Below are 12,311 nucleotides of genomic sequence, written 5' to 3'. Positions count from 1 at the left end.
ATGGCCATGACCAAGCTTCATGAAATAGAAATCTGAATAAGCACAATCTGTAAGGTACGTGTATAACATAGATATTCTGAAAGACCAGTGGTTTTCTTTTTTTCTTTTCAAATTCTCTAGAAACGTATGTGTTAGTGAAGTCAACATGAAAAACAGATTCTCATTTAAATAAGAAAAGCAACAAATTTTTTATTGAATGAGTAGTATTAACCAGATTTATAGCTGAACTTTGCTTGCATGCAGATATTACAGATGTATCAGTTCTGGATACAAAAAAGCATGGTAGGTTTACGAGTCTTATCTACAAACTCTGAAATTTCATATGAGTAGGAGAAAGTGTTTTCTGAAGGAAATTTAAGCAGTCTAGTAACTTGTAAAGAGGAGATGTCAACTGTTATGAGAGGATTCAGGATTCAGAGTTATTTTCATACAGTTGATGCTGGTTATAGTACTAAATGTTGATTAGAACTCCAGGGACTGAACTCCCACTAGCTCCTGGAACTGGAAACATCATGTAAAACAGCATGTCAGATAAACAGCTCGGGGCATAGGAGAGGAGCAGCCAAAAGAACTTTGCATCCCATCCAGCTCCGTATCGTGTCCTGGGGTACTTTGCTAGCAGGGCATGTTCCATGCATTTTATGACCTTAGAAATATCAGAGTTGCACAGTCTTTTCACTGATCTTTGAGCTTTTCTATCTACAAAGAAGAAAACAAACTGGAAGTATTTATGCAACATTCTGTGTGAGAGGATTCTTTTCATTTACAGGTTTTTCTACAGCTTCTGTAGATTTATAATAAGGGTTGTCTTAAACTGCCGGCTCAAGTACTGCAAGTGGTATAGTTGCAGCAGAGCAGGGACAAACAAGTGCTGCGGAATCCAAAGAACCAGGTAAAGAGAAATCTGGCCCACATTCTGAGCCAGATCTTTTCTACTATATGTGCAGCAGAACTTTTCAGCTATCATTAAGCCATAAACATAGTGTATGATCACAGCCCTAAACCTCCTGTGCCTAGATATTCTGCCTCTTAAGTACATAGAAAATAAGGATGGTGGGACACCATCACATGTCACTGATTTCCCAGGGGAACCAATAGAACTGGTCTCATCTGCCATACCCTACCACATTGATGAACATCAATGAACTCCTAACTAAAGCTTATGAAATCCTACAAACATTCACAGAATCATAGAGTGGTTGAGGTCAGAAGGGATCTACAAAGGTCATCGTGTCCGAAGCCCTGCTCAAGCTGGACTGCTTAGGGCAGGTTGCTCAGAATCATGTCCAGGCGGCTTTTGAAGATCTCCAAGGAGGGAGATTCCACAATCAGGGTGACTTGTTCCAGCACTCAGTATTTCCTGATGTTCAGACAGAACCTCTTGTATTCCAATTTTCCTGCCTTGTCCTGTCACTGGGCACCACTGAAGAGTCAAGCTTCCATTATCTCTGTACTCCCCCTTTCTGGTAATTAGAATCATTAATGATATCCTTCCCTGAGCCTTCATACATTCTTTTTCCTACTTACATTCAGAAAAGTATTTTTCTCCATAGGAATCTCTGATCTCATTAGGCAGTCTGTTCCAAAGTCTTAAGAGGTCTCTCCCCATGATACCTGAATGAACGTTTGTGTTGAAGAAACTGTGCCCAATAATGCTTACTTTCACTCCAAAGTGCTGAATATCTCTCCTAGAAGAAAAAACAACCAAAACAAAACCCAGAAAGCTGTCTCTGAACACCCAATGATGGCATAGCCATTAAACATACGTAAGTTGAAAGTCTGTCACATTAATTAGTATTTGAGAGTTTCTTGTCTTCAAATGTTAGAATAATTTTATGAGATGTTCAAATTAGCATCACAGTGCTGTACCTATCACTGTAAAAGTGCAGAACACAACTAACAATTAAAGCAACATCAGGTAGATTTGCAGCTTTTCTGTGTGATCTGTTTTGGACTGGTGTAAAGAATGTGATACCCACCTCTATCTGTTTAAACTACTCTTGTAGCACATCAGCTTTTAGGAGAAACAGATCATTAAGGTGCTTAGTGAAAAGTCAAAGCAAGAAAAAATTTCCAATTGGGTTAGGACTTCATTTTGCACCTTACGGTGAAATGGCTATGGTTAAATGATTAAGCGTTAGTGCAGTAAAGGTCAGAGTGCTTTCTGGCAGCGTGGTTCCCTCTATGAAATTTGAGTTGCAATGCAACACCCTCAGAATGAAAATCATCATTGTTCTATCAGATAGCTTCAAAGACTCAAGCAGCTGGATTCCAAAGCATGTGAAGAAGTTGACCATGTGTACACTAGCCACTAGTTTTTATTATATTGCCTTGGAATATATGCTTCTCTGTATAAGCATTCATAATTGTTTGCAACCAACATTCGTGGACCTTGTGAAGACTTGGCTTGTTGGTCTGCTCCTCAGCCAACCTGAGGCAGTACATCACAATTAGTATCAGTGAAGGCTGCTCACTTTAATTTTCTGAAGTAATGAGTACCTTTGATAATCTGATTGCTGTTTGTAATCACCTAGCTCGGACTGCTGTGAAGCATTAGTGCAAAATGAAATAGATTGTAAACTGGTAACAGAGGAGATTAATAGTTTGGCATAAGTCCTTCATAATTCTGTTGTGAACATACAGAGTGTTTTACTTGCTGGAGAAGTTTTACATAGATGTTTTTTACTGTTATTGCATAGACAAATAATGAGTAAGGGGTATGATAAAACTTTATTCAGTGAGAGGGAAGAGTACTCTGTTACTGAACCCATGTGAAGATAAGGCTTTCTGCTCACCATTGTTCTGCAAAAATACCGGCATTAAGTTTAATAATACTGAAGGTTTTGAAACAGTAGCAGGGGAAAGGGAACTGAAATGCCAACTCTGCACAAATACCTTTAGCAGTGCATGTGTTGAGACAAAAAGTCATTTTCTCTAATTGCTGCATGAGCATACTTGGTGAATTAATAGTCTTTACGGTGGAGAATGTAATAATGCTATGATAAGACATTAGTAAGCCAAATGCAAGGTGACTTTAGTTTATAGACTTGGATGAACTCCCTAGTAGGAGAACTGTAACCTGGTGCCAGAGTGACTTTTTCTGGTGTGCTGGTTTCAGAAACTATTTGGCAGGGACAGTCTGCAGAAATGGAAGAAGGGCAGAGAGCTATCACTGATCTCTGAGAGCTTAAAAAGGCAACTCAGGGCCTTTGAGGTAGAACCAGCAGAAAAGGATATACACTGAAGGCTTAAGTGTCTGAGAATCAGACCCCTGCTGTGAAGTCAAATGTCTTCTCCAAGGCATCTGGCCTTGCCAGATGGAATACACCTAGCACACCTGTACTTTAGTTGTGGCCTCTGAAGAACCTGCAGAAGAACCTCAGCAGCTTATTAAGGGCTCAGGGATCTGAGCGTGCTTATCAGAATCACAACACCAGGCTGCTAATAATTACCTTGATTGTATGCTACTAAACGTATTATAGTTGTACACTGCTGTTTGTCACACACAACCTACCAAATGTAAACAACCGTAACTGACATAATTGTACTGCTGTGCTTAAGCTATCATGCTTCTATGTGTTGCAGTCAGTACAAACCATTTGAAATCACTGTGTATCTGTATGCTTCAGGTAGGTAGTTTCTTTCCTCTTGGTTAACAATATTGAATGAGACATAATTTTGTTCGTAATTTCCGTGCTATCAAAAGGGAATTCAGACAGGCTCCAGCTGGAAGTACATGCATGTACACTTTCGTAATTCTTATGAGGCAAATGCAACATGTCTAAGGTCCTCATGTTTCACGTACCTACGTCTGGTAATTTGGTGCATACCAAACAGCATGTGAACCTTACGTACAACGTGTCCAGGAAGCATCTGACCTGGCTAGGCTGTACTGTTGATTCCCTTGTATATATGCAACAGAATAATGTGTTCTGTAGCTGCGTGCTAGCCATAGGCAAATGTTTCCCATTGGTTTCCTGGTGGCTGTGTTCATAGTATCCAAAACAGGTGACCATCACCCTTTTCATTTCCTTTTGCTCCTTAGGCAAAATTAACAGAGACAAAATGGAAGAGGCAAACATATAGGCATCTTTCCCTCAGCACATCTAGAATCTGTTCTTGGATTCATGCATGTATTTCTAACTACTCACCGTAACATGTCGGAGAAAGATTCCATGCCCCATTTGGACAAGTTGTAGCCACCCCCTACAAATGCCATGAAGCCGTTAGAATTGATTAGATTGACTACTCTTCCCTCGGCTTTTTTCAGAAGTGGTAGAAGTTTGAGCGTGATTTCAATCAATCCCAGTAGATTAACGTTCAGAGCTGAGTGGAAGTCATCAATTCTCAGCCAGTCAGTTGGTGCTGCAGATGTTGTTCCTTCAGCAGCGTTCACAAAGCCAAAAAGCCCTAGGAAGATTCCAAAATCATTTATTTCTGTATATGACAATATCTTACCGTTGGGTTTCTTATGTAGCATTGGGATCCAAACAGCCTTGGCAAAAGCTTCAGTGGGATGAAGTCTAGAGCCTCTGCTACAGAGCCTACTCTGTACACCTGTGCTGAAGATCCTAGGCAATTATTCTAAAATAAGATAGGAAAATATTTTCAGTTGGAGAAATGGGATGCGATAGTGACCTTTATTACTTACTCAGGTATGCGGGTTCCTAATGTGCACTTATCTTCCTGTGAAAACTAAGCGCTGTGTGAAAGTGGAAAGGTTGTTTTACTTGAGCTGGGGTCTAAAGGTCTAAACTAAACATAAAGAATTAGTCAATGCTTCTAAAAATGTTAGCTTAACCCTGTGTATTGATTATACTGCTTTACTACCTTACAAATTACTTGAAGAGCTTTAGATAAATAGTGACGCTTCTGGAAGGACAGCCTGTGCCTGGAGGGAGAGGCCGAAGGTTCAGCGCTGCTTCTGTAAAGAGTTGCACAGAAGAAGGTGGCAGCAGTGGTTACCCTGATCAGGAGCATGCTGCTTTCTACAGCCTGGAGGCAGAGGCCTGTGTGAGATCAGCCTCTCTGAGAAGGTAAGCTCTAATAATTATTTTGATTTTGCTCTCATTTTTTGTATTCAAGGATGGTCTGAAACTGCATAATGAAGGAAGAAAGTCCCCTTGAGGTAGAAGATATTGTATTTTGCTTTTCTAGATACTAAATTAATTTATCAGCCTACTGAATATTTGATACAACTATGTAGTACAGCTGGTAGTTACAGTACCTTGATCCCATTTGGCTGCTATTAACAATGCCCTGTCTAAGTGGTTGGCATCAGGAAAGAAACATGTATGTTGTCACAGGTCAATATATTTACCACCCTGTGCTAAAAACAACACTTCAGCCATGCCTTTTTAATTCAACTTACAGGTATCCAAGGACAAACTCTTCTTTGTTCTAGACAAGTGCTTAGAGGTGAATGAGTGATATTAAGTGCTCAGAGAGATGTTAAGAGCTACCTGTGTAACAACTCTTAAGAAAACTGGCTGAAAAGGCAAGAATTTAGATATTACAGTCATTACAGTTGTTACTGAGTGCATTACAAAAATCAGACTTGTTCAGCCATGCAGAAACACTCTTCTGGTTACTGTAGGAGCCCTGCATCAGCCATTTTTAACTGTCTGGGCCGGCTTTACTGACAAGAAAGCTTTCTGGTACTGGTTAGCACCCTCCCCCTGCTGAGACTTTCCAACTGCACCAAAATGTCTGAAAAACACATCAGGGAATGATCCGGTTTGAACAGCTGTAGTTCTAGGCACTCTGCTGGCAAAATTGCCCAAAAGCTGGAGAAAATCTTTCTGAGCTGAGAAGTGGCAGAACTGAAAAGGGAATGTGTTTCATCAGTAAGAGGAAAAACTCATCTGTAGATAGCAGAGAGGCTCCAGAACTCTTAGCTGGACCACATTTGGTTGTACTGAATTATTTTTCTGCGAGCTGACCTTTCCACTTACCTTTGCCTGCCGTTTCCTCTGTCACAAATTCTACAGCCCTGGTGATGCTGCTGGAGTCAGCCAAGTTCAGATTCACTGTCTTCAGGGAGGGTGAGGAGCAGGACCATAATTCTTGGCCGTCTTGTTCAGTGGCACATGCAGCAATAACACAGAATCCTCTTTTGTCAAGCCACTTGGCCAGTGCATTTCCAAGTATGGTGTCACAGCCTGTTATGAAGACATACTTTCCACTCAGGTTTCTAACTCTGTGACGGTCTCTGATGAGCCAGTAATTGATGAGAGAAAGTATGGAAGCCAGAATCACTATGTGCAGTGAGTCTGAAAATGAGAGCTATTAGGGTGAAAATGAGAGCTATTAGGGAATGTGTTAGTGATCTGGAAATGCAACAAAGTAAACATGTTAGGCCAATCCCCCAACTTCCTAAGACCCAGTTGTTATGAGGGGCTTTGTTTCTGGTTGCACTCCATCCAGCTCACTGTAAGAGAGCATGGGTGGAGCTTTTACACAATGTGATTGTGATCCATGACTAATGCTTGACTTGGCAAAACCTTCTCCTGACCTCCTTTTCAACAGTTTTTCACTGTTCTCAAATTTTACTTGCCTGTCTTTCTAGTCAGCCCCATCTTCTAAGGATATTTCAGGCTGAAAGGAATGACTGCATGGTTTCTCGCAGTAGTGTCTGATGGTGACTTTTTGTAGGAGGGAAACTGGCAATTATTTGTGCTAATACTGGAAAGAGAGGGGTTTTTCTGGGAAGAAGGATAATCCTCTTTGACTGTCTACATGATGCCAAACAGTCTGCTCTTCTAATATCTAGCGTGGAAGCAGAGAGAGCCTAGGAATGACCAGAGAAATCCAAGCTGTAGTGGTGGGTGCTCTAATTTGTTCTGTGATTTGTGCTGCATCATAGTAAGCTACTTACTCTCCATTCCTAAGACAAGAAAGACCTTATGGCAATGTCTGGGCTTTCTGACTCCTTCCTCACTGCCTGTCTAGCACTGATACAGAGTGAACTAAGATGTATTATATGGGAACTTTGTTTGCATCAATAAATGGGGGTGTTCATGGTGCTGTGCTGCTCTCAAAAAAGATGGAGGGAATACAAAGTTCCCTAACGCTGGAGTGAGGATACTCTTTATTTATTACAAATATTTTTTTTATGAGTGTAGCATGCAGTTCTCGACATCTGAAAGTCTTCACAATTGGTTACTGTGTTTGTATTTTCTTTGTGAGATGAAGTATTTAATTAAACTCACATTTATGGGAAAGATGGTCAGCATTTTCTGAATGTCTTGCTAAAAAGAAACTTTTTTACAAGTACCGAACAGTCACTTAGGCTCTATCTGCCTACATATGGGTCCGGGTGCAGACAAGTGATTATATTCAAAGAAGGAACATGTGATTGTATTCAAATAATTAACAGTTATGTTAAAATGAAGGAGTTTATTATTTTTAAATCCTGGAAGTACTTGAAGAGAAAGCTGGTCTGTGTTTTTTATGTTCTGTATCTCACAGCTGTCTGAAGTTAGGAGTTCAGCTAATTTTCGTGTGAAATCCATGTTACCTTAAAACACTAATGGTAAAGGAAGACCTGGTTGCTAGAGTGGTGTTCTTGTTCTTCTGGTGCTTTTGTTTCTACTGGCTTTAGGAATTATTTGGATTTATTTTAATCAAGTCATCGTCTAATCAAGTAGGAGTGGACAAAGTCTCAAACTGTAAGTGAATATTGGACTCATTGAATAATGACATCAGTCACGTAGCTGATGAATGATGAGGGTGGAGGTTTAGGTTGGACATAAGGAAGAACTATTTCTCTCAGAGAGTGGTCAGGCACTGGAATGGCCTGCCCAGGGAGGTGGTGGAGTCGCCGTCCCTGGCAGTGTTCAAGAGGTGTCTGGTGTCCAACGTGCTGCGTGATGTGGTTTAGTGCTTGTGGTGGCAATGGTGATGAGAAGATGGTTGGACTAGATGATCTTACAGGTCATTTCCAACCTTGTGATTCTGTGATTCTAGGAGTAACAACGTTCCACTCAATGATATTACTTTAAATAGTTGGATGCTTCTGTAGCCATGGATATGGACCTCTGAGTTAATGTGATGTGCCAGGCAATGACTGCTGGATTAGAATGGAAGCTGGAAACAGAGAGAAGCTGCTACCAGCAGACTTTTGTAACCCCAAGTCCATAAATCAAACAGCTACCCAGCAATCTAGTCCTGTGATGCATCATTTTAGGACTTAATTAATCTTTTTCCCAATACTAAATAAAATGACCTAATTAAAAATTTAGGGAAAATATTCTTTTAATTGGAAACAAGAGTAGTAAATTACATCTTCATTGGCTGTGCTGCAAATGGGAAATGGTGGGCAAAGAGCTTGCACTGCTGGAAAGCAGCTTTAGTTTGCAACAGGGTCTCTGTGGAGACATCTGGCTAGGCTGGGCTCTTGGCTACACATTTACTCCTTGGAGAGAAATGCATGGAACTTTTCTGGTTAGCATCAGTCCCTAAGTTTTGCTAGCAGCAGCTAGAAGAGAGGAGCTGTAAGACTGAGACAGCAGTGCTGTGTGTGGAACCTCATGGCTCATTCATCCCATAGGTGCTGGGCTGTGTGCACATCTGCACCAGGTGGCTCCCTACAGGCTCTCAGTGTCCAAAAGCATGTGGACATCTGCTGCTGGGCACCACAAAGGGCTCCTATCTGTAGGAATATTGTGCTGGAATTTATTCTGCTGGATGATGTCATATCTGGTAAAAGAAGTCTGGAGTCAGAATCAGAGGAAATAATTTCAGTTAAGATTTTCTTCAGAGAAAATTGTCTGTTTCTGTGAATGTGCAATGTTGCAAGAAATAGTTTTTGTCTGATAATTGTGTAGCACTAAATGGCTGCTTCTCTGCCAGCAGCACATCAATTTTGAAGTAACTCTTGCAGTAGGAAAGAGTGTGCTTCTAGGGAAAATGTCAGCATGATATTTCAAGAGCTTTGATATAATTCCAAAAATATTGAATTTTTATTACCAGTGTAGCCAGTAAATAGCTAAAGGCAAGTTTTACCTTCCATTAAAATGCTGATATTTGCCTGGCAGATTGAGAACTCTTGGAATACAGCTTGGCTTTTTGTGCACACACAAGTGCCACTATAAAAGCAATTGGTTTTAAAGAAAAGCAGTGTGACTACACTGTTAAAGCCCTTTAAGGTACTCAGATGACTGCAAATAGCAGCATCCCTCTGTTTCTCTGCAGAGGGGAAGCTGAAGCACCCTGCTTCAGGGAGTGAGACTGTTCTGCTCCCACAGCAGGCAATGCTGGCAGTTGTGCCAGAGAACCTCAGGCTGGAGGAGGTTTGGGGTCTGGATATGCTTTGGATTCCTTCCTCTGGCACTGTGCTCACAGTGCAAACCCTGCAGAAGTCAGTGCTCTGCAGTGGGGTGGCCTGGCCCACTGTCGACACAGAGGAAGAGCTGGCAAAGGAAGTGCAGGGCCTCTGTTCTTCAGGAGCAGCCTCGTGGAACGCGTGGGGAAGGTTCCACTGTCAGGCTGTGCCCTGTTCAGTACAGTACAGTTCAATACAGACTTTAATAATCAGTCACCCTGCCTGTGCTACAAACTGCTTCATTTTCAGTTAACAAACTGAACATGTACTCAGGCACAAACGCATCACACCTCCCACTCTTACATGAGCTATTCCTGTGTGTGCAGGGCTTTGTACTTGTGTTTCATGGGAAAGGGCTGCTTTCCTATCAGCTGTGTAAAGAGGACAACGGCAGTTCAGAGGTCAGTAGATAACGATCTTCCTTAATCTTTCATCTTAAAAGAAATACATATCCAAACTCTCTTGAGTGTTTTGCAGGGACGTGAAGTCAGTCTGGTTAAATGAGGGCTGATTTCTCAGTATCTTTACTTGTAGTGCTCGCAGTTCAGATTTTTTACCGTGCCAGGGCAAATAAAGCCTTCTAAACCCTTTTCTGACCAAACCAGTAATTAATGAAGGAGTTGAGAAAGTTTCCAGATGTTCTAAAGAACATTACTGAGTTAGCATTTTATTCAGACCCTGCAGGTGCTTAATAAGCAATAATTGGTTAAAATCCTTACTGGAAAGGAAGAGACTGCATGTTCTCTCATCTGTGCACTCAAAACCAAATGCTTAATTTGTCCTCTTAAACACTCTGCAAATGCATATAATGAATCCTGCACACTGTTAGATACCATTTCTGCTCTTGTGCTGGTACTCACGTTCTGGGGAGACATCTGCAAGCTCACCATGTACCTCCAGGTTCTCATGAGTGGCCTTCACCGGTTATTTCGGTGTCAGAACGTAGAAACTGCTTGAGGCTAACTCATCAGCTTGTGCACCGACACTTGCACGATGATATAGTTTTCACAAAAACCTGTAAATTCAGCATGATGGTTTTATGGCTGTCGAGCACAGTCGTTCTCCTCGCTATTTATAATGACTTGTGTTGTGCTGCTTCTGTCTTAGGGAATTAGTTGTTGTTAATCCTCCACCTGAGCTCCATCTCAGCATATCCTCCCTTTGCCGCATAAGCTTTCCTGGCTATATATAGTCATCTGTAGAGCCTAGGGGACTGCTAAGACTCATTAGGGAATACTAAAGTACTGTGCGTTGTGTTGAAATGAGCAGGAATCTTTCCATTGATTTAACTGGGCTTATTTCAGACCTCTCTCTTTACTCCTGCACATGGAATGAGCTGTTATTGATAGGACTTGGTTGTTTTGGAACAAAGGCTGAAGAAAATACCTTGTGTTTAACAACTCGCAGGAACAAAATTCTTTGTTCTAGTCCAAGGGCAGCCTTATGGTACATGAAACAAATAAATTGTGTTTCAAATAAAAGTTCAAATTCTAGAAGCTCTGCTCTACAGTTTTTATGAAAAAAGCCTCTAACATATGATGACTGCTAAGAATGCTAACATATGACTGGCCCAAAGTCTGCTGGGCTCTTCTGATCCCTCTGCTCTTTGTCTGAATGTATAAGCAGAGCTCCTTTCCCCCCACTCTTCATGCATACAAGTAAATGAGGTGTCTGGTTGCAGAGGAGAGTATGCCACCAGAATGTGGCTGTTTGTAAAAAGAAAGATACTTTGGGAGTACATTAAGCAATTGATATTTTTTCTGCATTCCTAATCTAAATAATATACTTACAGCGGGTGTGCCTTGCTCCAAATTCTTTTTGAACTTTACTTCAGATGTTAATCGCTGCAGTGCTGTAGTTTTGCAGCAGCTGACAGTGGACCTGTGGTCTGACAAGGGCTGATGTAAGTCAACCAAACTTCAGTCCCTAAACCTGATACAGATCAGAGCAGCCGCTGCCATTCTATACTTTATTTTCCTATTCAATGTCAGTTGTGTAACCTTGATGGAAAAATATAGTTTAACTTCTGGAGAGAGAAAGAGACTGTGAGAATGACACCAAGTTCTCTGCTAAGTTCACATAATGAGGACCTGATGCTGCTGCTTCTGCAGGAGCCACAAATTTCAGTCATAGGGACACCCTGAGCTCTACCTGGAAAGCTAATGGCTCGTGTGAATTGGGTCAGGTGAGCCAGTAACACCCCAGACAGCTATGGCAGCTCTGACTTACACTGATTTTCTATTACTTTTCTTTATAGAAAAACATCTTATTTATTTATTTGCCTCGGTAGGAATAGTTAGTTCAGGGCTATTTACCTTAAATCTGCTTTGGAAAGAATGACTTTTTCAGATAACAGTTATAAATGAGTTGACCGCACTGAGAATAAGCTGCACTGAGAAAAACAGAAAAAGTATTTTAGAAGCTTTAAAAAATCTAAATTGAAAACCAGCAATATTAGGATAGCCACTGGGTAGCTTGCTCTTCAGCTTGGCTGTGTTAATGCGAATTGATCAGCGTGGGGAAAATGTTTTTTTTTTTGTCACTGGCCAATTTGCATGGGAGTAAGAAACAACTCCTGAGCAATGTGCAGCTGCAGACTTGAGATTAGACCTCTGCATTCTGTGGCGACTTTGTCATGATGAATTGCAGCAGTGCCAGATCATAGCAGGCACTTGTGTCAGGAGCTGAGCAAGAAAGGAGCTGCTTTGCACCTCACAAAACACAGGGCCATTGTTGTTAAGCTGAAATATACAATGTTTCAGACTTGAAGTCTGAATTACAAAAAAAAACAACAAAAAAAAAACAAAAAAAACCAACTCAACAAAATACGTGGTTCTTAGTTACCTAAACTGCAGGTATTGGATTCCTGTAGTCATATCTATGATGTACTTTTGTATCTATGGATCCGTTTTGCAACACAGAGAAGACCTGGACATTAGAGATCCTAAGGATTTAGCATGCTGTACTTCAAAAACAAAAACAAAAA

At 41.1% G+C, this 12,311-nt stretch overlaps 1 protein-coding gene across 1 annotated transcript; it reads right to left on the bottom strand.

Moving 5' to 3' along the window:
• Nucleotides 1-291: 291 nt before the first annotated feature.
• LOC122181738 (retinol dehydrogenase 7-like) lies at nucleotides 292-12,201 on the bottom strand. Its single transcript, XM_042874405.1, has 6 exons — nucleotides 12,170-12,201; nucleotides 10,186-10,240; nucleotides 5,955-6,285; nucleotides 4,152-4,410; nucleotides 1,528-1,688; nucleotides 292-699 (listed from the first exon to the last, which is right to left on the bottom strand). The coding sequence occupies exons 1-6, from the start codon at nucleotides 12,199-12,201 to the stop codon at nucleotides 452-454; spliced, it is 1,086 nt and encodes a 361-aa protein (XP_042730339.1). The 3' UTR covers nucleotides 292-451.
• Nucleotides 12,202-12,311: the final 110 nt, after the last annotated feature.

This window comes from Lagopus leucura, unplaced genomic scaffold, assembly GCF_019238085.1.
Source record: "Lagopus leucura isolate 7727_CA_CO unplaced genomic scaffold, USGS_WTPT01 Super-Scaffold_100012, whole genome shotgun sequence".
Taxonomy (NCBI): domain Eukaryota; kingdom Metazoa; phylum Chordata; class Aves; order Galliformes; family Phasianidae; genus Lagopus; species Lagopus leucura.
The sequence above is the reverse complement of the archived record's forward strand: the minus strand, read 5'-3'. Positions and strand labels throughout refer to the sequence as shown.